The 27964-nt window shown below is 35.5% G+C and overlaps 2 protein-coding genes and 1 pseudogene across 3 annotated transcripts in view; all 3 read right to left on the bottom strand.

The window, feature by feature from the left end:
* The window catches only part of LOC103861975 (putative cyclic nucleotide-gated ion channel 9), a 64602-nt gene that overhangs the window by 16404 nt on the left and 20234 nt on the right, over nt 1–27964 (bottom strand). The window lies entirely within an intron of this gene.
* On the bottom strand, nt 1281–7764 carry LOC103847621 (annotated as a pseudogene).
* On the bottom strand, nt 15301–27866 carry LOC103869631 (UDP-glucuronic acid decarboxylase 3). The gene is given in 20 exon segments (XM_033288574.1): nt 15301–15725; nt 15843–16041; nt 16144–19850; nt 19945–19985; nt 20071–20274; nt 20379–20397; nt 20399–20434; nt 20437–20551; nt 20627–20645; nt 20648–20681; nt 20768–20859; nt 20961–21048; nt 21151–21189; nt 21191–21232; nt 26080–26288; nt 26463–26529; nt 26607–26797; nt 26915–26970; nt 27061–27263; nt 27348–27866. Coding segments are annotated over 15 exon segments (1419 nt in total). The 5' UTR covers nt 26796–26797; nt 26915–26970; nt 27061–27263; nt 27348–27866; the 3' UTR covers nt 15301–15725; nt 15843–16041; nt 16144–19625.

Below are 27964 nucleotides of genomic sequence, written 5' to 3' on the forward strand. Positions count from 1 at the left end.
AAATTAATTTTAATATATTTATCTTAATATTATAATTAGTTTATTATTATTAATATAAATAATGAAAGTTTTAATTTTTAACTATTAGTATTCAAATGGTATTACAAATTTTTTTTTAAAAAAAAAAACAGAAAAATTAACATAGTATTTAGATGTTGCATTTGGATGCAAATACTAACAAACATGCAAAATGCCTACAGTCCGCCGCAAAAGAGCGTTGGTTGTCTTAACCGAAGTCTAAAATAGCCGTGGTCTTCCTTGAAAGAGCGGTGTTAGCATTCCTGTCCTATTTCTATGAGCACTGCGACAAGCTACGTTGCACGGAAGCTTCATCGGACGTCCGCTTCCCGCTTCGGAACCGGAATCGGAATCGGAACCTCGTGGAAGCTTGCGGAATCTCGCTTCCAAAACGTTTTTAAAATATTCTCTTTAAAAACCTGTTGGAAGCTTATGATTCCGTTTTGGAATCACGCTTCCGTTTAAAAAAAAAATACAATGTATATCAATAAAATATAAAACCATAGTTTTAATCTATATAAAATAAAAAAAATTAATAGTAATGAATATTGAGTTATAAATATACAAATATCAAAAATAATACTATAAATTATCTTTATGCATTGAGATTTTTTATTAAAGATATAGCACATATTGAAACATAGTGTCAATTATTTATGAAGTATTAAAAATAATTAATATAATATTTTTTGTAAACATAATTTATGTGTATTTTTACAGTTTTAATATAAAATCATTTCAAAATTATTATAAATGAATAAATGTTTTATTTCAAATTTAAATCATATAATTTTTAGTCCTAATTTTTTAAAAATTTTGCATATATATATATTTATTTATATATGGATATACGCTTCCAATACGTACCCGCTTCCTAATATTTTAAAAAATCTCGCTTCTGCGCTTCCTTACGCTTCCGCTTCCACGTACCCGCTTCCGTTTCCATGTAACATAGGCGACAAGTATGTTTCTTTTCCTCTCTTTTTTTCTTTTGTGAAAGCTTTACCTTCTCTCTTTTTGGCAGATTACAATTTCTGCTATGGTTATTTTGATTTACTCGAACAAAAGACCACGATTTAATTCCTCGAATGATCTAACTTGTCTTGTTTTGTTTTTTTTTTTGTGTTGTTGTAGCAGTGGGAGCTTTATTATATCGGAATGTGTATGGAGAGTATGATTTAGCATAAATAAATAAACTATGGTTTGGTTGCTTACGACCCTATTTCCTTAATCTATGGTTTGGTTTCATTCAATTATTATCGTTGAGCCAAACCGGTTATCTTAATTAATATTATATATGTCACAGTTATAATTTGCATGGTTGCGCCATTTTCTTTTTGGTGGATGACTCATTACAATATAATTTAGATTTTAGTCTGAAATTTTCTTCCATGAGAGGAAGTCCTTCTCTGAGCTTCACCATTGGCTCCCAACTCAACACTTCTTTAGCCTTGCTTATATCTGGTTTCCTCTGTCTAGGATCGTCCGGTGTGTTCTCCACCATCTTTATCTCTATGCTGGGGGTAATCAGCTGCATGCGTATAAATATATCATTAATGTTGAGAAAGTTAGCGGATAATATTTTCTTCGAGAGGTTAAGATGGAATGTAGACGGTTTTTGTTTGAGATAACCTTCGTATTTTAGGAAAGGGATTTTTCTACTAAAGCTTGTGTTTGGAGATTTCTTGGAGATTTTTAGAACTCTTGCTGAAATGTTTTCTCTCTATTATTTTTCTTGATTCTGGATGATTACAAGAGAACTAAACACCCCTATTTATACTAGTGAGGGGTATGTACAAGCTACTTCTAGAACTTTCTTTTGATCTTATCCTAAACACATTCTACACACTTCTTCTTCCACACTCTTCTTCTTCCTCTAGATACTTCTTCTTCTTGGGCTAAGGCTTGATTATGATTTGATTAGTTTTGGGCTTAAGGAGGGAAACCCAACAAATCTCCCCCTTCCCGACTTAGTCCGAAATCGTTGTCATGCCGGTGCCTATGCAGCAATCTTCAAACTTCTTGATCGGTAATATCTTGGTCATAAAGTCTGACTAGTTTTCGTCAGTGTGTACCTTGTTGAGATGTATGAGCTTCTCTTCAAGAACTTCTCGGATCCAATGATGCCGAATGTCGATGTGCTTCGAGCGGGAGTGAAACGTTGGATTCTTTGCTAGGTGAATAGCACTTTGGTTGTCACATAACAAGTTGTACTTGTCTTGCTCCACTCCCAATTCATGTAAGAAGTTCTTCATCCATAGCATCTCCTTGCACGCTTCCGTTGCTGCGATATACTCTGCTTCCGTGGTGGATAAGGCAACACACTTTTGTAGCTTTGACTGCCATGAAACAGCTCCCCTTGCAAAGGTAGTTACAAATCCTGATGTTGATTTTCTTGAATCTTTATCACCAGCCCAATCTGCATCGGTGTAACCGTTCAACTCCAATTTTCCATTGCCAAAACATAGACACTTCTTCGTTGTGCCTCGTAGATAGCGTAGGATCCACTTAACTGCTTTCCAATGCTCCTTTCCTGGATTCGCTAGAAAGCGACTCACAACTCCTACAGCATAGGCAATGTCGGGTCTGGTGCACACCATAGCATACATGAGACTGCCCACGGCTGATGCATATGGGGTAGTCTTCATTTCCTCTTTCTCCTTCTCACTTGTTGGACTTTGCTTTGAACTTAGCTTGAAATGTCCACCAAGTGGAGTGCTCACCGGCTTTGCTTTGTGCATGTTGAATCTCTCCAACACTCTTTCCACATATCGTTCTTGGGACAGCCATAAAAGCTTCTTTGGTCTATCCCGAGTGATCTTCATTCCAAGAATCTGTCTCGCTTGCCCCAGATCTTTCATCGCAAAACACCTTCCCAAATCTTTCTTCAATGCGGCTATCTTGTTGCGATCTTGGCCAACAATTAACATATCGTCAACATAAAGCAATAATATGAGAAAGTCGCCGCTTTCATACTTCTTTATGAAAACGCAATGATCATTCTTGGTTTTCTTGAAGTTGTGGTCCACCATGAAGGAGTCAAACTTCTTGTACCATTGTCTTGGGGCTTGCTTGAGGCCGTAAAGACTCTTCTTTAATCGGCACACCAAGTCTTCTTTTCCTGGAACCTTGAATCCTTCAGGTTGCTCCATATAGATCTCCTCCTCGAGTTCACCGTGTAGAAAGGCCGTCTTGACATCGAGTTGTTCAATCTCCAAGTCTAGAACTGCTGCTAGACCAAGAACCACTCGGATAGAGGACATCTTCACTACTGGAGAGAATATTTCTTCAAAATCTATGCCTTTCTTCTGGTTGAATCCTTTCACAACCAATCGGGCTTTGTATCTTGGATTTGAGCTTCTCTCCTCATACTTCAACCTGTACACCCACTTGTTCTTCAAGGCTCTCTTTCCTTTTGGTAGCTTCACCAGCTCGTAAGTGTGATTATCATGCAAGGATTGCATTTCATCTTGCATGGCTTCAACCCACTCATCTTTATGAGTGTCTCCTATGGCCTCTTCATAGCTTTGAGGCTCCCCCTCATCTGTAAGATTGACGTACTCATCTCGATAGTATCTTACAGATGGTCTTGTCTCTCTTCCAGACCTTCTTGGCTCATGTTCTTCCTCTGGCTCCACTTGATCTTCTTCTTCACCTTCATCACCATTCGGATCCATGATGGGATCCCCTTCGCCGTCATCTCCAATCACTTGTTCATGATCTTGGGGCTTATAAGAATCTTCATTCCTTACAACCCTTAGCTTTGGTTTCTTTAATTTGTTGATGTCTTCGATTGTTTGATCTTCGAAGAAAACAACATCTCTGCTCCGGATAACTTTTCTGTTAACCGGATCCCAAAGCCGATAGCCGAAATCATCTCTAGGTGACCCAAGATAGATGCACTCTTTAGTCTTGGAGTCTAGCTTGGCTCGTTCATCCTTAGGTATATGGACGAACGCTCTGCAACCGAACACCTTTAAATGGTTGTAAGAAACCTTCTTACCCGACCAAACTTCCTCCGGGACATCGCCTTCCAAAGGAACTGATGGTGTGAGATTTATGACGTCCACTGCAGTCTTTATGGCTTCTCCCCAAAATGGCTTGGGTAGTTTAGCGTGAGAGAGCATGCACCGAACTCTTTCTGTGATCGTTCGATTCATTCTTTCAGCTAGCCCATTCAGTTGCGGCGTCTTTGGTGGTGTCTTCTCCATTCTGATTCCATGAGCTTTGCAAAACGCTTCAAAGGGACCTCGATACTCTCCACCATTGTCAGATCGAACACACTTGAGTTTTTGACCCGTACTTCGTTCTGCTTGGGCTACAAACTCCTTGAAAGCATCGAGAACTTGATCTTTTGTTTTCAAAAGATGTATCCACACCTTTCTTGAATGGTCATCAATAAAGGTGACGAAATATGATGCACCTCCATTGGATTTCTCGGACATGGAACATACGTCAGTATGCACAAGATCAAGAATATGCTTTCTTCTCATAGGCGTAGACGATCTTCGGAAAGCGACTCTATGTTGTTTTCCGGCTAAGCAATCATGACATGGTGAGAGAGAGAGACCTTTCATATCGGGAAGAAGTTTCTTGCGAGAAAGTATGTTTAAACCTTTCTCACTTATATGCCCGAGTCTTCGGTGCCATATATCCATGTCATCACTTGCGACATTTACTTCTTCCTTGCAAAGCTTGGCTTGAGTCACATATAATGAGCCTTCTTTACTTCCTCGAGCCATGATCAAACTTCCTTTGGTTAGCTTCCATTTGCCACTGCCAAAGTGGCTATCGAAACCGGCATCATCAAGCTTCCCGGTTGATATGAGATTGAGTCGAATGTCGGGAACATGCCTTACATCCTTGAGAACTATCTTACATCCTGTGTTTGATGTAAGAATAACATCCCCCTTTCCAACGATCTTGCTTCTTCCTTGATTTCCCATTTGAACATTACCAAAGTCACCACTTTGGTAGGTTGTGAAGAAGCTTCCATGAGGGGTGACGTGAAAAGAAGCACCAGAATCAACGATCCATGAACTATCATCAGAGCTAAGATTACATTCTCCAATGAGATATAATTCTTCGCTCTGGTCTTCCACAATGGTGGTAGTCTTGTCTTCATGCTTCTTTGTAGGATTGAACCGGTCTGGTTTGATATTACCGGTTTGTTTGTCTTTCTTGAAAAACCGACATTCCGACTTCATGTGACCCGGCTTGCCGCAATAATAGCAGGTAACTCTTGGACGTGACTTGGATCTTCCTCGAGATTGGTCTCGTCCTCTGCTTCTGTTGTGACCACGAGTCTCTTCTCTACCCCGTCTATCAACAATGTTAGCTTCTGAATAAGAGCTCGAACCTCGCTCCTTCCTGCGAACTTCTTCATTTAGAAGGCTATCAGTGACGGTGTCCATGGTAAGCTTTCCCTCCGGTGCTGAATTGCTTAGAGTGACAACTAGTGTGTCCCAACTCTCCGGTAGTGAACTAAGGAGTAAAAGGGCTTGCATTTCGTCTTCAACCTTCATATCAACTTTGTTAAGTTGATTTACGATCCCCTTGAAATTGTTCAAGTGCTCCATCATGCTCTGGCCATCCTTGTACTCTAACTTTACCAACCGTCGAACAAGAAGAGCTTTGTTTCGAGGTGTTTTCTTTTGAATCATGGATTCAAGTTTTGTCCATAATTCAAAAGCATTTGTGTAGGTAGAGACATGTTCAAAGAGAGATCGGTCGACATACTTGCGTATTACGGCAACCGCTTTTCTATTAAGAATCTCCCATGCTTTATCATCCTTTCCTTCCGGCTTATCCTTCATGATGATGGGCTCATGCAAATCTTTGCAATAAAGATGATCTTCCATCATCGGTTTCCAATAAGAGAAGTTGTCCGTCGTGAGCTTGAACATATCACCTTCAAAGGTAACGGTGGCCTCCATCTTCACTTCTTCAAAGATAACCGGTAACTCGGCTCTGATACCAGTTGTTGAGAAAGTTAGCGGATAATATTTTCTTCGAGAGGTTAAGATGGAATGTAGACGGTTTTTGTTTGAGATAACCTTCGTATTTTAGGAAAGGGATTTTTCTACTAAAGCTTGTGTTTGGAGATTTCTTGGAGATTTTTAGAACTCTTGCTGAAATGTTTTCTCTCTATTATTTTTCTTGATTCTGGATGATTACAAGAGAACTAAACACCCCTATTTATACTAGTGAGGGGTATGTACAAGCTACTTCTAGAACTTTCTTTTGATCTTATCCTAAACACATTCTACACACTTCTTCTTCCACACTCTTCTTCTTCCTCTAGATACTTCTTCTTCTTGGGCTAAGGCTTGATTATGATTTGATTAGTTTTGGGCTTAAGGAGGGAAACCCAACAATTAAGACCAAACAACAGGAAACTAAAACTCAATTAAGATTCATCATATGGTTCAGACAAAACTGATTATAACCTCCTTAACCGTCTCAGCCAGTTCCACCATTGCGAACCCACCTAAGAAACAAACAGAGAGATTAAAGACACAAGCCTAAACAATGAGAAAGATACGATCCTCCATAGTGTTTTTTATAAGGAGTACCTGGGTTACCAATGTTGATAGGGCCAGTATCATCTCCTTCCACCATGTCTGATAGATAACAGAAACTGCGAGTCTGTGTCCCTGGTTTCTGAATTGTCAATGCGTCTCCTCGAAGTGCTTGAGGAATGAAGTTGCTCCCCACACGCCCAACATCTATGTTCATCCGAGGACCATACGTGTTGAAGATTCTAGCAATGCGGATTTCTACAAAATAGCAAATGGACACAATGACTCAATGAGAATCTTAATGTTAAGTGATGCGGTGAGTTTTTTTTTTGGGGGGGGGGGGGGGGGGTAAACATACACAAAACTGACCAATGCCATGTTGCCTGTGGGTAGTCAAACATCAATGTCTCAGCAACACGCTTGCCTTGCCTTCGTCGTAGCAACTCCGAACACCAATAGGGTTGACGTTTCCCCAGTAGCTCTCAGCTTGAGGGTGGATGAGAGGATCTACATAGACCTCCGAGGTCGAGGTGAGGAGGATTCTGTTTTAAGAGAAGAACACAATGTTTAGAGATGAAAAAAGAAGATTTGATTAACAAATAGGGAGCAGCAGGAACCTTGCTCCAACACGCCTGACATGCTCAGTGTACCAATCACATTGGTTTGGATGGTCTGCAGAAAACAGATTAGATATTTAGAGAAAAACTATTGCTTCTGATGGATGTTAATTAAGAACATATATATGTTTCCTCACAAACCTTAACGGGGTTGTACTTGTAGAAGATAGGAGAGGCAGGACAAACAAGATGGTAAATCCGATCAACTTCAATCAACAGAGGCTCCCTAACATCTAACATTTCAATCCCAACAAAAAAAAAAAAAAAGGAAAACAAATATTCAGACATGAAGACAATATTTCACACATGAAAATAAGAGTGTGGGTCTCATACCGTGACGAATAAGCTCAAATCTAGGGTGACCGATCCACTTCTCGAGGTTTTCCTTTGATCCAGTGACATAGTTATCAGCAAAAATGACCTGGAGCAGAATAATACAGCCAATATATTACAATAACTGATCAAAACAATGCACAAACATAGGAGACATGTCAATTTCTGTAGAGAGTAGAAATATACAAACCTCATTCTTCTCATTTTCCATCAGCTTATCAACCAAGTGAGAGCCAATGCATGAAACCAGCTCCTCCCGAGATCAAGATACTCATGTTGACACAAACAGCAAAAATAGTAAATACCTTTACACTCACATCAGCAACCTTCAGTCAAGCCAATCAGATCAAACTAACAGACCACAAGATCTTATCAATGAGACTAAAGTTCTCTCACAGATCTAAGTGGCATAACCATGATTCGGTTACAAGGATCTTCATTACAATGCCAAAGAGGAAAAATGATCAGTAGAACGCTGCGTTTTGACTGAGGCGAAATTTTAGGCGATTCTGACTGCGATACGCGTCGAAAGTTTCCGATGATTTCGGCTTTGCCGCCGGGCTCATCTGGTCCGTCGGAGAGTAATAAAGAGGTTCGCGAAGATGGGATACGTGAGGAAAAACATCTGACAGGAGATCTGAAGGAAGGGGGTTTGAAATGGGTGGAGGCGGCGCAGGATAAACGAAGCTTGAAGAAATACGATGTTGTGGTTAAATCGATTGAGGGGAAGCATCGGGTGGTAATTCCTGAGGAGGTGCTATCTGATGCTACTCCATTGTGGGAGGATTTCGTTGTAGGGAAGTTTCTGGATATAGCTCCCCACATAGCAAAGGTTCACATGGTGGTTAACAAGATCTGGAAATATGGTGATCCGTCATCTAAAGTGGAGGTATATGATGTCAATGCTACTACTATGCGATTTAAGATCAAAGATAAGAAGGCTCGTGAGAAAATAATCAAGAGAGGGATGTGGAATATAGCAGGAGTTCCTATGATTGTGAAGAAATGGACTTCAAAGACAGAGGAAGAGAAGCAAGAGGAGGAGGTCATTCCGATGTGGGTTCATTTGAGTAAGGTGCCTCTGCATCTGTTTTCTTGGGAAGTTCTGAGTTTTATGACGAGTACGGTGGGGTTTCCTGTGTATCTGCATCCAGAAACATTAGCTTGCTCAAATTTTGAGGAGGCGAAGGTGTTTGTGAATGTGGATGTGTCAAAGCCATTACCAAAGGAGATTGATTTCGTGATAGAAGGAAAGGAGTTTACAGCCCAATTTTACTATCCTTGGTTACCTTCTAGATGTAACAATTGTGAGAAATGGGGTCATAGTGAGAAGGTATGTGTGATGAAGAAAAGAGACAAGAAGCAGGGAGGGGTTAGTGAAAAAGTGGGCTCGCCAGCAAGCCGTATTCCCACTGTTGACGTTGGCATTATGGAAGTAAAGCAGGCTGAGAGGGGTGATAAGGAGGGCAGTGAAGATATAGCTCTAAAGGAGCTTATAGAAGGATCTGGTAGTGGGTCAGTACAGGAGAAGGAATGGTTGAATGTTTCACCTGATAAAGTGGGAAGAGCTTCGTTGAAAACGCCTAGAACTGAGACAGTTGCGGTCATCTCGGCTTCAAAGTTTTCAGTTTTGAGTGTGGATGAAATTGAGGAAGGTGAAATGCAGAAGGAAGACTTGACAGAACTGGAGGATGGTAATAATGAGGAGGATGAAGAGTTAGAAGTTAGAGAGGAAGATATGATAGAGGATGAGTTACTGGACCAAAAATCGAGAGAGAAAGAGAAAGCAGGAATGCAAAAAGGGGGAAAGCGTGTGCAGAAGCCTAAAGCTCCGGATGTAAATCTTAAGAGTAAAAGGGTTTCTCGCCGTAGATTCTAAAATATGGCGTGTTTTTCATGGAATGTGCGTGGGTTTATTAAAGAGTTGAAGCATTCCGTGGTCAGAGAGTGGATAAATAATAGGGAGTTCAAGTTTGGTTGTATCTTGGAAACTATGGTAAAGGAGAGAAAAGCAGAAAAGATTCTGAGTACTATGTTCAGTGATTGGTCCTCTATTACCAATTATGAAGATAGTCAAGGAGGTAGAATATGGTTTTTGTGGAGGGATTCGGTCCGAATAACTCCTGTATATAAGACGGATCAGTTAGTAACGGTAAGGGTTGAGATGGAAAATGAAGAGGGGTTTTTCTGTACTAGCATTTATGCTAGTAATCAAGTAGAAGAGAGGAAGGTTCTGTGGATGGATCTAGTTCATCATCATGATTCGCCTATTTTTCAGAAGAAAGCTTGGATGGTGTTGGGTGATTTTAATGAGATATTGGAAGGGGAAGAAAGCTCGACGTTTGAGAATGGTGGAAGAATTTCTTGTGGTATGAGGGATTTTCAATCTTTAGTTCTCAGATGTCGCCTCACTGATATGGCCTACCAGGGTCCTCGGTACACTTGGTGTAATAAGAGAGGTGAAGGCATTATTTGCAAGAAATTGGATAGAGTCTTGCTAAATGAAGAAGCTCTTCACAGGTTTGGTAATGCGTATTCAGTGTTTGAATCTGGTGGATACTCTGATCATATGAGGTGCCAGGTCCAGTTATTTCCTCCCAAAGAGAAAATAAAGAGACCATTCAAGTATGTCAATGCTATGGGTAGTCTTCCTTCCTTTCTTCCTATGGTTAGTGAGTTTTGGGAGGGAACAGAGCGTCTTTTTCTTTCTACCTCGGCAATGTTTCGCTTTTCAAAGAAACTAAAGAGTTTGAAGCCGTTGATTAGAGAAATGGGTAGAGATAAGCTGGGGGATTTATCTAAAAGAGCTAAGGAGGCATTTGATTCGCTTTGCGCAAAGCAGAACTACACGTTAGCAAATCCTAGTGAAGAAGCTAGTAAGGAAGAAGCTGATGCTTATGGAAGATGGTTACATGTTGCGACATTGGAGGAGGATTTCCTAAAGCAACGGGCAAAGCTTCACTGGTTGGATGTGGGGGACCAAAACAATAAGACGTTTCATAGAGCTATCAAATCTAGGCAGGCTCAGAACATGATTCGTGAAATCAGATGTAAGAATGGTAATGTGGTGAATACTCATGCGGACAGGAGGCAGTCAGTTATTTCTCAGAGTTTCTTAATCGCATACCAGAGAATTTTCAGGGAGCAAGTCTAGAAGAGTTGCAGAATCTGCTTGATTTTCAGTGCTCGGAGGAAGATTGTAGAATGCTTGAGGAAGAAGTTACAGCTGAGGAAATCCGCAAAGTTTTATTTGCTATGCCTAATAATAAATCACCTGGTCCCGATGGTTATCCTGCAGAGTTCTTTAAGACTACTTGGTCAGTGATTGCGCATGATTTCACCATTGCGGTGCAGTCTGTGTTTAAGTTTGGTTTCCTCCCTAAGGGAATTAATTCCACAGTCCTGGCCTTAATCCCGAAGAAGCTGGATTCACTAGAGATGAGGGATTACAGGCCAATAGCATGCTGTAACGTGCTATATAAAGTTGTCTCTAAGATTGTGGCGAATAGGATTAAGAAGCTTCTACCTCAGATCATCACGGAGAATCAATTGGCGTTCATTAAAGGTCGCCTGTTGATGGAAAATGTTCTGCTAGCCTCGGAACTCGTAAAAGATTATCATAAAGATGAAGTGTCTCCAAGGTGTCTTATGAAAATTGACATCTCCAAAGCATTCGATTCAGTGCAATGGATGTTTGTCTTGCGGAGTCTAAGTGCACTGGGGTTTCCTAATAAGTTCATCCATTGGATTGAACTATGCATCACGAGTCCTTCGTTCTCGGTGCAAGTCAATGGGGATCTTGCAGGATATTTTCAAAGCTCTAAAGGACTTCGTCAGGGTTGCTCATTATCACCTTATCTATTTGTGTTGTGCATGAATGTTCTGTCAAAGAAAATTGATAGTGGGATATTGGAGAGAAGGTTTAAATATCATCCAGGGTGTCAAGAGCTTTTGATCACTCATCTGTGCTTTGCAGATGATCTGATGGTGTTTGTGGAGGGTTCAAAGCAGTCTATCCAAGGTGTATTATCTGTGTTTGATGAGTTTGAGGTGTGGTCGGGATTGAGTATTAGTGTGGAGAAATCTACTATCTATATGGCGGGAATTTCAGAGATTGAGAAGCAGAGTATTTTGAGAAACTTCAAATTTTATGATGGTGAACTTCCTGTGAGATATCTTGGGCTTCCCCTCTTGACGCAAAGGATGAAGAAGCAAGACTATAGTCCTCTTTTGGAGAAGATAAGAGGTAAAATAAGCTCCTGGACTTGTAGGTTTTTGTCGTATGCCGGAAGACTCCAATTGATAACTTCTGTTCTCACCAGTATAGTTAACTTTTGGGCAACAGTATTTCGACTGCCTTGTAGTTGTATTAAGGAAGTTGAACAAATATGCTCAGCTTTTCTTTGGACCGGGCCAATTCTTAAATCTACAAATGCCAAGGTTGCTTGGACAGACGTATGTTGTCCCAAGAGAGAAGGAGGTTTGGGGATCAGAAGTTTGAGAGTAGTAAATAAAGTTTATGGTCTAAAGCTGATATGGAAAATGCTAACAGGATCATCTCTTTGGGGGAAGTGGATTAGAGCAAAATTGCTAAAAGGAAGAAGTTTTTGGGAAGTTAACGTGAAGATGCAGATGGGCTCTTGGATGTGGCACAAGATGCTTAAACTGAGAAGTGTTGCAAAGCTGTTTTATAAGGTTGAAGTAGGTAATGGGAGGCATATTTCTTTCTGGTATGATAATTGGTCTAGACAAGGAGTTCTTATGGACTTATTGGGTGCTAGAGGAATTATTGATATGGGGGTGGGGAAGAATGCGACGGTAGAGGATGCTGTGCTATATGGTCGAAGAAGAAGAAGAAGGCATAGATTAAGCATTCTAAATGATATAGAAGATGAGTTGGCTATCATTAGAAGTAATTCAAGTCTAGAAGAGGTTGATAGGAGTCTATGGAGAAGAGATTCGGGTTATAAGTTGGAGTTCTCTACTCAGGAAACTTGGCAGATCTTGAGAGATAAGAAACCTTTATGTAGCTGGGCGCAGGGTATCTGGTTTACACAGGCGACTCCGAAGTTTGCGTTTATGGCGTGGCTCTCTGTTCGTGATAGAATGTCGACCATGGACAGAGTCGTGAAGTGGAGTAGGGGGAGTAACGATATGTGTGTTCTCTGTCATAATGCTCCGGAATCGAGGAACCATCTGTTCTTTGAGTGTGATATATCAGCTGAGGTATGGGAGTTCCTAGCTAAAGGATTGTTGCGCCAAGATTTCACTGTTGATTGGTCTGAGATAATATCCATTATTTCTGACAAGACTAGAGAGAAGAAGAGTTTACTCTGTACCAGATATGCCTTCCAAGCTGTGTTATATGCCTTATGGAGAAAAAGAAATAAGCTGAAGCATGGAGAGAAGATGATGCCTCTACCGGTTTTAAAAAAGATGATTGAGAAGGGGATCAGAAACAGAATCACATTGGTGCAGAAGAAAGGAGGGAGAGGAATGGAGGTGCTAATGCAATTTTGGTTTCAAACAAGAATGTAATTAGCTTATAGTCTTATCTTTTTGAGGATTAGTATGCAAATAACTTTGCAACAAAGTATGCACTAGTTGTAATAAGGCTTTTTTTGGTGAATAAATTTAACATTCATTCAAAAAAAAAAAAAAAAATACAATGCCAAAGAGATCATGTTAAGATCCTGGCAACGTAGCTGACTCGATTCTGACCAAACAAATAATGCAACGGACAACAAAGGACACGCACCATCAACGAATTACTGATCAGAAAACGGATTCAAGTGTGTAACTACACTGGACGGTGACGAATCTCAAAAGGGTATCACCAAAATCGAAACTTGAAATCTTAAAAGTTAAAACAAAGCGCAGAGGAGAAGGCGTAGGAGGAGGCTTTGAGCTGTTGTTCTGTTTCTCACTTGTAGCAGCCATTTGCTGAGATCTCTCAATCCTTCCAGGGATTTTAGAAGGAACAAAAAAAATAAATGAAATTTTAGAAAAGAGGAGATTGGGAATTACGATCAAGGAGATGGAAGATAATTATATTACCAGAAGCTTCGAGATTGTAAACGAGAAACCTAAACTACCAAATCTGATGAGAAAGAAGAGACACAGACAGATCATGTACTTATAGTCCTCACGTGTTTGAAACAACTCAAGGATTCTTTTTTCCAGTTAAATTAACTTAAATTTTAATTTTAATTCTAGACAGAAAGAGAGACTTCAAAAGCACGAAATGCAGCTATCTCTTCTATAATCATGAGCATGATGAATAACTTTTAGAGGTTTTATTTTTCAATAAATATTACGTTTTTAATTTTTAATTTTTTTTATCATAATTGTCACGTTATAAAGTCTTCTTTACAAACATGCAAAATTTAGATTTACGAATTCATTGGTTACTTTATAACTTTCAACACTAATAATGGTGATATGTATATTCTTACCATTAAAATAGGCTATATTATTAATTCTGAATGTGTTACGTTTAAAATTAATGTTATAGTTGAATTAATTATATAATATAATTCTTTTTAAATTTTCACTGAGAATCAAGTTAGGTCCAACTTTGCCTTTTGGTTTTAATAGCATTGATCTTTAATATAGGAACTTTTAACAAAATATTTATTTTGTTGACAAAAAAAAGCAACTTTTCAAATTTAATAAATTTTTATAATGAAAAGACAAAGGTATTTAAAACTAATATATTTAAAAAAAATAAATAAAAGGACACATCCTTAAGATGATAAAACTATTTCTTAAATATTTTCACAATATTTTAAAATTCATTACTTTTTGTAAATATGTAACAAGTTTTTATGATAAAACACATCTATACATATTATCACAGTATTTTCTAATAGTTGCATGCTGAAAAGACACACATAATTATATAAATGCACATCATTTCATAATTTATCAACTTTTAAAAAAAATAATCTTCTTATTATAATGAAAAGACTTAACCTTTGACAATCACTTGAAATATCTATTATTAATAGACTGTTTTAGTTAATGTAAGTTAAACAGAGAAAAAGTTAACCCTTTTATAATTGATTGGCAAAAACTTTAAACATCAAATAAATTGACCAGCGGATATATATATATATATATATATATAATATTAGTTGACGAAAGATAACAAACCAAAATTAAACAAATTGAGGAAAAAAAATATAACTTTTGCACAATCGCCAATATATATTTGTGTGTGTGTTATTGTAAGTGTTTAATTTTGTGGAATGGAGTTGGTGTGTACTACAACGTACATTCTTACAAGAACAATGCAAGAATTTTGTTTTTATTCAACGTAAAACTGTACTTCAAAGATATTTAGTTGAGATTAAGAAAATATTTTGTTCAATCTTTTACAAGTCCAAGAAATAAAATTTGAAGAAGTAAATTAGTTTAGAAGATCTTCTTATTGTAACTAATAAATTCGTACACAGATCACACAAATATTGATAGGGCCAGTATCATCGTCTTCCATGATGGAAAAGTTCATCCACCATGTCTAATACATAACAGAAACTGATGAGGGTCTGTGTCCCCGGTTTCTGAACTGTCAAGTTCTTTATTTTGATTCTTCTAACATACTCCTGTTTCCGAATTATGTGCAACAATGAATATCAGTGTTTTAAATAGAAATAGCTGAGTATGTACAAAAGAAGAAATGTTATGATTTGTCGACAAGTGACAACATTACGTGAACCAATCTACTAGTTAAGCTTTTTTTGTTTGGTTTAACTAACTTATTTATATAACTTACATGTGTTATGTTTGCCACTTTTTTTTTTCGTGCGTAATTACAATTGTTTATAGGGTTACTAATTTTACTCTGCATTTTCTTCTTCTTATAACTTATATTTATGTTTGACACTTTTGTTTGCTTATTTACAATTTGTTGGTAAACAGTTTTCGAAAGAAAAATTCAAGACACAAGTTATGCTTAGCATTATGTTTTTCAAACGCATATATTCACCATCCACACATTTTGCCGAAAAAGAAAAGAGAAAGATAATAAATTCCACATATATATTAGTTCAATAAAGAGGAATAAAATATAAAATATGCATCAAACCCATATTAGTTCACTTACAAGCCAAGTACTACGTACGCATCATATAATGCTCAATGTTAATAAATTTATTCCATATGGTTTTTTTGAATCAAACTATATTCTTGCTTGACTTAGTCTTACGTCCTCTTTCTCGCTGGCTTCGAAGGACTGAAAAGATCATGGAAAAGAAAGAAATTTGCATAAGCTTGACGATGTTTAAACTAAGAAATGAATTAAGCCAAAGTTCAAAAAGAAAAAAAAAACTAAGAAGCGGTTTAAACCCACCTTTTTTTTTCAAATTCCGCAGGATCTATCTGCTTAACCAATCCCCATGCAAAGTCGAAATCCTCCATAGTGACCGTTAAAACCTCCCCGGATGGGACTTCATGACCTCTCTTCTTATCTTCTGCCCTTATAACGAATGCGCATGCAGTACCAACCAATGTCTTTAGGTGACCACGTGTAGCGTTCATAGTCTTGGCAGCTTTCAATTTCATGAAAAGATAAACAAGTTTTTGTTGTATCTAGAAAGATAGAGAAAATATCAATATTGCATGTAGTAGTAGATCATGGAGGAGCCACATACCAAGCACGTTTAGGTCGACGGTACCGTCAAAGAGATACGTATGTTCCTTCGGTTCCTTCAAAGACTCGACCTCGGTTTTAAGGATGAGCAAACGCTCCTCCTCACTCAGAAAGTCATCCTTCGAAATTGCCTCTAAATTGTTAGCCATAATGTGTTTTTAGTTGGTTTTGAGTATGAAAAAAAGGAAGAGTCTGAACTTGATATGTGATAATGATCTCGATCAATGTGTGCGTATATATAGACAGGTGAAGATGAGAAGTTACCACGAAGTTACTTCAACCTGTAGACTGTAGTAGACTAGTAGGTGTGGGCACATGCATCTCGCTCTATCTCTCTCTGGATGCGACGATCCATTTCAGCTTCTTTTTTTATGCCAGCTAGAAAGATTCATCAGTGTATTATGCGTAGTTTTCCATATTTGGATTTTTGAAACAAAACTAACAGTTAATGATAGTAAACAAAATCATATAAAGTAGATTGTGACAATGAAACAGATCCCTTTTGGTGTGTGTGTGTGTATGTGTGTTCATACACACATATTGTCCTTAAGGCATTAACAAACAAAGTGTAACGACCCTGTTTCCATTTTATTGGATTTTGGAAACAAAAGCGTTAACGATGCCAATGAAAATTATACAAAGTAGAAATAAATCTCTCTTTGTATGTGTGTTCATACGCATTTGTTATCCTAAACGTAAAGGATTACTATATTAACAAAGAAAGTGTAACGACCCTATTTCTTTAATGGACAGAACCTAGGTTAAATTCACCCTACCCTTTACGACCAATCAAAATGATACATAGATTATTAACTTAAAAACATTAAATTAAATAAAACATAACTATAAAAAATAAAAAAACTAATTTTAACAACGCTAACGCTTACAGCTAAACCCTAAACCCTAAATTTTAAATTCTAAACCCTATACCCTAAATTCTAAACCCAAATCCTATACCCTAAACCCTAATCCTAGACCCTAAACCCAAATTATATACCCTAAACCCAAAAACTAGACTATAAACTATACATAAATCCAAGTCCTAGACCCTAAACCCAAACCGTAAACTTTAAACCCAAATTATATACCCTAAACCCAAAACCTTAACCATAAGTCCAAATGGTAAATCCTAAACCCAAACCGTAAATCCTAAACCCAAAACTTATACCCTAAGCCCAAATCCTAGACCTAAAACCTAAACGGTAAACCCTAAACCCAAACCCCAAACTTAGATGCTATAGAGGTTTGGGTTAAGGTTTACGGTTTGGGTTTAAGGTCTAAGATTTGGATTTAGGGTATATGGTTTAGGTTTATAGTCTATTTTTGGTTTTAAGGTATATAATTTGGGTTTAGGATCTAGGATTAGGGTTAAGGGTATAGGGTTTAGAATTTCAGATTTAGGGTTTCGCTGGAAGCGTTAGCGTCGTTAAAATTAGCGTTATTATTTTTTGTCGTTATTTTTTATTTAATTTAATATTTTTTAATTAATAATCTATGTGTTATTTTTATTGGTCATAAAAGGTGAGGTGAATTTAAAGGGTGAACCTAAGTTTTGTTCTTCTTTAATCTGTGGTTTGGTTTCATCCAATTATTTTTGTTGAGCCAAACCGATTATCTTAATTAATTCTTTCTCTTTTTTGTTTTTTTTTTATGCAAGACTTATTTTAGGTTAAAGAAATAGTTTCGAAATTAATTCATTAGTTATCGTATGACACATATGTCCAGTTATAATTTGCATGGTTAGACCATTTTCTTTTTGGTCGATGACTCATTACAATATACTTAACAATATATGGTAATTTGTGGGGACGATAAATATAATTTATTTTAACTATGAAATTCTATTTTATTAATAGAAAAATAGGGTAAAAATAAAGTATTTTCACAAAAAAAAATATTGGATTAAAGTAAATTATATTTAGTATAAACATAGCAATTAAAAAAATATAAAACATGCATTATATATTAAATAAGGATTTTTTGGGTTTGTGTCTGGTTCTAGTATGTGGGTCTCTATTCATTTGTTTCTTTTTCAGATTTTGGTTTTCCGTTCTCGTTCTCGACTTAACTTTATTGTTTGGGTTTTTCTGTGTGATGGTATTTGGCTGTGGAGGCATCTACAAAACTTTTGTCCAGGGCTTCGAGATGAAGCAGTGAGTTCAATTGTTAAATCTTCTGTTGTATGGAGGTGATCAATTTTTCCGACCAAAACAACAAAATTGATTTTTTTCACCGAAATAAAAGAAAACTAATTTTTCTACAAAATTGAAAAATCGAGTTTTTCCGCTAAAACTGAAAATCAAATTTTCTTGTCAAAACTTCAAAATTGCGTTTTTCCACTGAAAGCAAAAAAATCAATCTCTTCCGCCAAAACCGCAAATTTATGTGTTTTCCACCGAAACAAAAAAAAAAATCAAGTTTTCCCATCGAATCCAGAAATTTGTGTTTCCGTCAAAAAAAAAAACATCACTTTTCCGCCAAAATCGTAAAATCGTGTTTTTCCCTAAAACCAAAAAATCAAAATTTCCTAACAAAACCAAAAATTTAATTTTTCTGCCAAAATCGCAAATATATGTTTTTCCGCCAAAACTGGAAAGTCGAACTTTTCCACTTAAACCGTAAAATTGAGTTTTTCCACATAAATGAAAATTGCGCTTTCCTGCCCAAAAAAAAATCATATTTTTCGTTAAAACCGAAAAATTTAGTATTCTTGGCTAAACTTAAAAAATTTGTTTTTTCTCACTGAAATTGGAAAACTAAGTTGTTCCGCTGAAACCGCAAAATCATATTTTACCAGAACCGCAAAATTTTAATTGTCTGCCAAAAATAAAAATTAATTTTAATATATTTATCTTAATATTATAATTAGTTTATTATTATTAATATAAATAATGAAAGTTTTAATTTTTAACTATTAGTATTCAAATGGTATTACAAATTTTTTTAAAAAAAAAAAAAACAGAAAAATTAACATAGTATTTAGATGTTGCATTTGGATGCAAATACTAACAAACATGCAAAATGCCTACAGTCCGCCGCAAAAGAGCGTTGGTTGTCTTAACCGAAGTCTAAAATAGCCGTGGTCTTCCTTGAAAGAGCGGTGTTAGCATTCCTGTCCTATTTCTATGAGCACTGCGACAAGTATGTTTCTTTTCCTCTCTTTTTTTCTTTTGTGAAAGCTTTACCTTCTCTCTTTTTGGCAGATTACAATTTCTGCTATGGTTATTTTGATTTACTCGAACAAAAGACCACGATTTAATTCCTCGAATGATCTAACTTGTCTTGTTTTTTTTTTTTTTGTGTTGTTGTAGCAGTGGGAGCTTTATTATATCGGAATGTGTATGGAGAGTATGATTTAGCATAAATAAATAAACTATGGTTTGGTTGCTTACGACCCTATTTCCTTAATCTATGGTTTGGTTTCATTCAATTATTATCGTTGAGCCAAACCGGTTATCTTAATTAATATTATATATGTCACAGTTATAATTTGCATGGTTGCGCCATTTTCTTTTTGGTGGATGACTCATTACAATATAATTTAGATTTTAGTCTGAAATTTTCTTCCATGAGAGGAAGTCCTTCTCTGAGCTTCACCATTGGCTCCCAACTCAACACTTCTTTAGCCTTGCTTATATCTGGTTTCCTCTGTCTAGGATCGTCCGGTGTGTTCTCCACCATCTTTATCTCTATGCTGGGGGTAATCAGCTGCATGCGTATAAATATATCATTAAGACCAAACAACAGGAAACTAAAACTCAATTAAGATTCATCATATGGTTCAGACAAAACTGATTATAACCTCCTTAACCGTCTCAGCCAGTTCCACCATTGCGAACCCACCTAAGAAACAAACAGAGAGATTAAAGACACAAGCCTAAACAATGAGAAAGATACGATCCTCCATAGTGTTTTTTATAAGGAGTACCTGGGTTACCAATGTTGATAGGGCCAGTATCATCTCCTTCCACCATGTCTGATAGATAACAGAAACTGCGAGTCTGTGTCCCTGGTTTCTGAATTGTCAATGCGTCTCCTCGAAGTGCTTGAGGAATGAAGTTGCTCCCCACACGCCCAACATCTATGTTCATCCGAGGACCATACGTGTTGAAGATTCTAGCAATGCGGATTTCTACAAAATAGCAAATGGACACAATGACTCAATGAGAATCTTAATGTTAAGTGATGCGGTGAGTTTTTTTTGGGGGGGGGGGGGTAAACATACACAAAACTGACCAATGCCATGTTGCCTGTGGGTAGTCAAACATCAATGTCTCAGCAACACGCTTGCCTTGCCTTCGTCGTAGCAACTCCGAACACCAATAGGGTTGACGTTTCCCCAGTAGCTCTCAGGTTGAGGGTGGATGAGAGGATCTACATAGACCTCCGAGGTCGAGGTGAGGAGGATTCTGTTTTAAGAGAAGAACACAATGTTTAGAGATGAAAAAAGAAGATTTGATTAACAAATAGGGAGCAGCAGGAACCTTGCTCCAACACGCCTGACATGCTCAGTGTACCAATCACATTGGTTTGGATGGTCTGCAGAAAACAGATTAGATATTTAGAGAAAAACTATTGCTTCTGATGGATGTTAATTAAGAACATATATATGTTTCCTCACAAACCTTAACGGGGTTGTACTTGTAGAAGATAGGAGAGGCAGGACAAACAAGATGGTAAATCCGATCAACTTCAATCAACAGAGGCTCCCTAACATCTAACATTTCAATCCCAACAAAAAAAAAAAAAAAAGGAAAACAAATATTCAGACATGAAGACAATATTTCACACATGAAAATAAGAGTGTGGGTCTCATACCGTGACGAATAAGCTCAAATCTAGGGTGACCGATCCACTTCTCGAGGTTTTCTTTTGATCCAGTGACATAGTTATCAGCAAAAATGACCTGGAGCAGAATAATACAGCCAATATATTACAATAACTGATCAAAACAATGCACAAACATAGGAGACATGTCAATTTCTGTAGAGAGTAGAAATATACAAACCTCATTTTCCATCAGCTTATCAACCAAGTGAGAGCCAATGCATGAAACCAGATCCTCCCGAGATCAAGATACTCATGTTGGGCTACACAAACAGCAAAAATAGTAAATACCTTTACACTCACATCAGCAACCTTCAGTCAAGCCAATCAGATCAAACTAACAGACCACAAGATCTTATCAATGAGACTAAAGTTCTCTCACAGATCTAAGTGGCATAACCATGATTCGGTTACAAGGATCTTCATTACAATGCCAAAGAGATCATGTTAAGATCCTGGCAACGTAGCTGACTCGATTCTGACCAAACAAATAATGCAACGGACAACAAAGGACACGCACCATCAAAGTGTGTAACTACACTGGACGGTGACGAATCTCAAAAGGGTATCACCAAAATCGAAACTTGAAATCTTAAAACAAAGCGCAGAGGAGAAGGCGTAGGAGGAGGCTTTGAGCTGTTGTTCTGTTTCTCACTTGTAGCAGCCATTTGCTGAGATCTCTCATTCTCTCAATCCTTCCAGGGATTTTAGAAGGAACAAAATAAATAAATGAAATTTTAGAAAAGAGGAGATTGGGAATTACGATCAAGGAGATGGAAGATAATTATATTACCAGAAGCTTCGAGATTGTAAACGAGAAACCTAAACTACCAAATCTGATGAGAAAGAAGAGACACAGACAGATCATGTACTTATAGTCCTCACGTGTTTGAAACAACTCAGGATTCTTTTTTCCAGTTAAATTAACTTAAATTTTAATTTTAATTCTAGACAGAAAGAGAGACTTCAAAAGCACGAAATGCAGCAATCTCTTCTATAATCATGTGCATGATGTATAACTTTTAGAGGTTTTATTTTTCAATAAATATTACGTTTTTAATTTTTTTTTTATCATAATTGTCACGTTATAAAGTCTTCTTTACAAACATGCAAAATTTAGATTTACGAATTCATTGGTTACTTTATAAATTTCAACACTAATAATGGTGATATGTATATTCTTACCATTTAAATAGGCTATATTATTAATTCTGAATGTGTTACGTTTAAAATTAATGTTATAGTTGAATTAATTATACTAGAGATTTTACCGCGCTACGCGCGGATTATGTGCTCTAATTTTTTTTTTAATTTGAATATTAGTATATGACTTACTTTTATGTTTTACTAGGTTCTGGTCCGCGCTACGCGCGGATAATGTTTCAATATTTGTTTTGGAAATATAGCGCGGATAATGTTTCAATATTTGTTTTGGAAATATAGATTATATTTTAAAATTTTGGTGTTTCAATTGATTAGAGGTCGAAACTATTATAATTTAATATTAAAATTATTTTTAAGTTGATAAATGAAAAGAAAAAGTTACGAAAGAGTGATGTTTTAATTAAGAATTTTTTAGTTTTCTACTTTTCTTTGTTATTAGTTTCTATTTACAACAATCTTTAAAAATTGTTACGTTGTTTTCATATATTATGTTTTCTAAAAACATCATATTAGTAATAGTATATTTTAAAAGTATAACAGATGTACTGTTACATTATTTGATTCAAAGTTGTTCATTTATATATATTGAAATAATATAAAGTTTAAGTGTATATTTGTATGTCATATTTGCCATTTAGTGTAGCCATAGTGATTTTTATCGTTTTATTGTTTTAGTTTATTTTTATTATGCGCTTTAACTTTTTTAAAAATATTAATATTTTCTAATTGAGAGTTGTTAATGATAGACCATATTGATTTGAAATATTTCTATAAATACTGATTATATATATAATGTTTAATATTTTAGTAATGTGTAGATAAAAGAAGTTATCATATGAATTTTAACTAACTTAATTTTTTTGAACAGAATGATTAGTATTCTTAACTATTATATTTCTTTTGGTAGCATATTTGTATTTCTATTAGTGATTTTTTTAAATTGGTTTCCATAACATGTAATCTTTGGTAGAATTCATTGAGTTAGTAGAACTTAGTTTTTTGGTTGGTATTTGTAGATTTTTATAAAAATAATCAGTTATCTTACTGTTTTTTTCGTTTAATAGTTTTTAGCTGTATACTACGGTATATTTTTATATGTAGTAACTATTTTTAAAATAATGAGGATACATAACGATTAAAAGGTTATATCAGCTAATCACATATTCAAAAGAATGATTAAAATTTAAAAACTTGACATTGCTTTATGAAGGTAATGGATATATGTGATTCTGATTTGTTTCTATAATAGTTGTTTTTACTTGGTTGATGTTAACTTTCTAATGAGTTACTATTTGATATCGATTTAATTTTAACAAAGCTTATTTTGAACTAAAATATGTAGCTATATTTTCTTATTCGGTGTATTAGAAGCGTAAGATTTTATAAATAAAAATGAGTATGCTTAATATAATGATTACTCGAGTCATTTACAATGTACATTTTAAATTGTAGTTTTAAAATTACCCTTTTACTTTAAAATTGACATATAATATAAATTTAGAACATATGAATTTTCTTTTAAGATACAAAAAAATTCTAAAATGAATTGTTTCACTTTATTAAATTAAAAGGTAATTTGTATTCTGTGTGTTATTCTTATTTGCCTATTTAAAAAACTATTATAATTTGATGGAAAACAATACAATTTAGAAATACATAAATAGTTATATAAACCGATTATAGATACAAATATAAGAGAATTATAGATATTAACTTTATTTATTTGAGAAGTTAACAACTGAAACATTAGATTTTTTTTTTTGCATATTTTTTAAAGTATATCTCATATATTTACCACATTCAGAGTGTTGCAAATAAAAGGTCTTGTCAACCTTCCTAGAAATGAAGTAATTCTATGGGTGCCACATAAGACAAAATATTATCAAATCTTTATTATTTAAAATCATTAATTATCATATATATTATAATTCCGTATGTTCTATTTAAGAAAACAATAAAGACTATTTTATATTAATAATTAATTATATGATTAGGGTTAATGAACAGTATAATATATGTTTAGATGAACCAAATTATTTTTCTAAGCTTAATTTTCGTGATGACATGTGTCATGGTTCAAAGGTTGTAATGTTTCTCTTTTAATATATAGAGGATGTCTACGTGAAAAAATGATGTTCCCAAAAATGTAAAATAACGCATTTCAAATTCTTTGTTCATTGATAATTATATTATCCCATTTAAGATGTGTTTAGCACAAAAGGAAGGGTTTCAATATATTTTACTTGATATAAAATAATATACTCAATAATATTTTATCAGCTATTCAAAAAAATATCTATGCAATTTCTATTGAATAATTTCTTCTCATTTTACTTTCTCTTAACCGCCAAAACACTACACAAGTTCATCTTTCAAGCAGTTATCTATTTCGTATGGAAGGAGCGTAATGGACGTCTTCATTCAAATGGACATAAGCAACCTATTTTGGTGATCAGGGGGAGGCTGAGTGTTTTCTAGATATTTAGATAATTGGAAACCTTTTTTTTAGTTCAGGGTTGGACCAGTCCGTTGGTATTTTAGTTTTTAAAAATATTCTCCACATGTATAAGGTTGGGCTGGAATGGAGCAAGGTTGGGCCGGAACTTCAAATTGGTTTGAAACCCAGCCCGTAGTGACATGACATATTGATTGGTGGGGAATATTTCTACCCATGTGGCACCCTTTAGAAACTCCAAAAATAGTACCTTTTATATAGTAGGATACTGTACTGAATATAATGTGTTTTAATATTTTTCTTGTGATAAGATTATATAAAATTTTGTCATCTATATACATCTAGTATATACATTATGTACAGAACTGGCTATTGTTATGTTTTATAATACACCTCTTTGTTTGAATTTTACTATATTCATTTGCTTACTAAATTCTTATTTTGGTTTAAGAGGCTGTGATACAAAAAAAAGACTTGGTTTTTGTTTAAAATATATTTTTAGCTTTGAGTAAAGAAAAATAAAAGAAATATTGTTTATGCTTAATGCATCATTTATATCACACCTCTTCTCTTTTTTGATGATTTTGACAAACATTTATTTATCATCATCAGGGATTGACGTGTGAGTTTGTTTCCAGTAATTTCAATATTAATTATAGGAAAAAAGAATTTCAATAAATATTTTTATATTTTTGTTTTATTTTACTAATCACGTAATCTGATAATTATAAATATACCGTTTAAAAGAATTTGATTTTTTTAAAAAAAAAATTTACAGCATGAATCAAACATAACTGCTCAAAGAATTAATTTAATATTTTTTTCTAATAAAGTCTACATGTATATATAATCAAGAGAATTTGTACTCTCTATACACAACTTCCCCCTTATTTGCACTCCATACCCTATTTCCCTTCAATTTTTTTCCCCCATTATTACCATTTTCCCCCAATTCAATGGTATCCCACTCTTTTCAGTATATTGAGCTAATTTGCTCTATAATCAAATTCATTGAAGACTACCTCAATTTTTGAATTTACCATAATTTTAGGGTATCTAATTTATACACTTCATTAAATCTAATTTTTGTCCTATAATTATAATTACATTATTAAAATAAAATTGTATATAATTTATTCACTTATAATTATAATATTTAAGTTTCTGAAAATAGAGAAAGACAATGATCTTATGTAATTCATGAATTTGCAACAGTAATAATATGTAAAATAATTTTCACATGTTGGTTTATTTCTTGTTTCCTCTTCTCATGCAGGAAAATTAAAGATTTTAAATCCAAATTGGAATATTAAACATTGTGGTTTTTGAATGGAATTGGTTTGATTGTTGCCGAATTTTGGTAAAGTCTCAATATGTGAAACTGTAAGCTTTTTTTTTTATCAATTAGTGAAATTGAAAATAATTCTTATGTTTTTCATTTTGGTAATAGTACTTATTATATCAAAATCTTTATGAGTCTTTTTAAAAAACCTGGTTTGCTCCAGTGCCTCCATCCCTTATTTTGTTAACAATGTTGTTGTTAACATGAAACGTGAATTTCAAACAGTACTTGCTCCCTTCTTTCAAAGTAAACCACATTCCCTTTGGATTCCCATTCTCGGGTACCATAAGAACAATATCTGGTCTTCCAGGTGATAAGATGGCCAGGCTAATGATCTTCACTTCAGGGTCAAGAGTCTCTGCACATATAAAAGAGCCAAGTTCTATAAACTCCATAAAAGAAACAAATGTAGAATCTATAACCAAATTATTCACAATAAGACACAGATACAGCAAACAAACACAATGACCTATGGATCATTTCCAAGATTATTATAATTACTATTATAAAGTTTGTATTTTTTTTAACAAACCTCCAATGTTGGTGACATCAACACTTCCAAGAAGCTGTTCCTTCCACTTCCTTAAGCTCTCATCATCCTATATATTCAGATTCATCAGGAAGAATTATTCAAAAAAAAAATTGAAATAAAGGGAAAAAGGAAAAAGGAAGCAACTTTATCCTTCTCGAGATGCTCCTTGATAGTGTACTGAGGACCCAATTGCAGCTTGGAATCATCGTCTTCCTCTTCTTCCTCTGTAGCGCAGATAGAAGACTCGCTCATCTGCCTCCCCAAGGACTCATCTAGATTCATAAAGATGATTTGGATCGATGGATACATGATCGTTTGCTCCAGTGTCTCCATCCCTAGAAATTGCCGAATTTCAAGTTCGCATTTACACAGCAACGACTAAGTGAATCTCAAAATAAAAAGCTGTGAACTTTACACAGGGTGATGCGAAGAAAAATGAAATAGAATCTTACCATGACTACATGACCCTCTTGCTTTTCACTCCTCGGGTTATCATCCTCATCATACTCTATACTCCACACAAAACAAATGATTAGGGAGGAAAAAAAAACCAAAGGCAGAGAGAAGTTAAAACAATAGTAAGAAAGAATATCCATACCAAAAAACCCACAAGCTACGCCATTGATGTATCTCCGAGCTTCGATGGAATCAAGACCAAGAACAATGATATTAAAATCGTTATAAAAGTCAAGCTCTTTGTCTTCTATACGTGAAAAATGCGGCACAATCTCCACTCCACTCACTCTCTCCATGACACACCTTGCAGCTACCTCTGCCTTAGGCTTTCCTACATCCTCAAGTCTAATTACAAAGACACACAAACCAAATCAATCAATCGTATACGAAACTATTAATCCTTACATGAGAGGAAGAAGGAGAAATCACCTTAAGAAGAACTGGCGATTGAGATTGGTAACTTCGATTCGATCCATGTCAATCACATCCAGATTACGAAACCCGGAAAGAGCCAAGTCCTTGAGAAGCTTACAGCCCAATCCACTGGCACCAACCACCAAGACTCTCATATATTCTCGTATATCGTCTCTCAGCTGTATAATAGAAATTCAACTCAGCAGAACCAGAAGGAGGTGGAACGCAAGTACAAAGAAAGGAGTAAATAACATAATTAATTGATCAAGAGTGGATCGGGATAATTACAGAAAACTGAAACGGTGAAACGGTGACAACGAAATGGAAGAGTCGTAGGTGATCAAAAATCAACCTTCCAGCGAAAATAGGTTTAGGCGACATGGGCTTTATATGGGCCAATTCGAGATGTATTGATAGCCCACATAATAATCTGTATGTAAGCTGTGTTGAGTTGTTTTAATGTGACGTGGCAGGAAACTGATTTCTAATAGGTTGATTTTAATTGAGGACGTGGACAGTCTCCCTACTCCTCATATATTCCTTTTCGTATAGGATAGATAATATAATTCTTTTTAAATTTTCACCTAGAATCAAGTTAGGTCCAACTTTGCCTTTTGGTTTTAATAGCATTG

The sequence above is a fragment of the Brassica rapa genome, chromosome A03 (assembly GCF_000309985.2).
Source record: "Brassica rapa cultivar Chiifu-401-42 chromosome A03, CAAS_Brap_v3.01, whole genome shotgun sequence".
Lineage (NCBI taxonomy): Eukaryota > Viridiplantae > Streptophyta > Magnoliopsida > Brassicales > Brassicaceae > Brassica > Brassica rapa.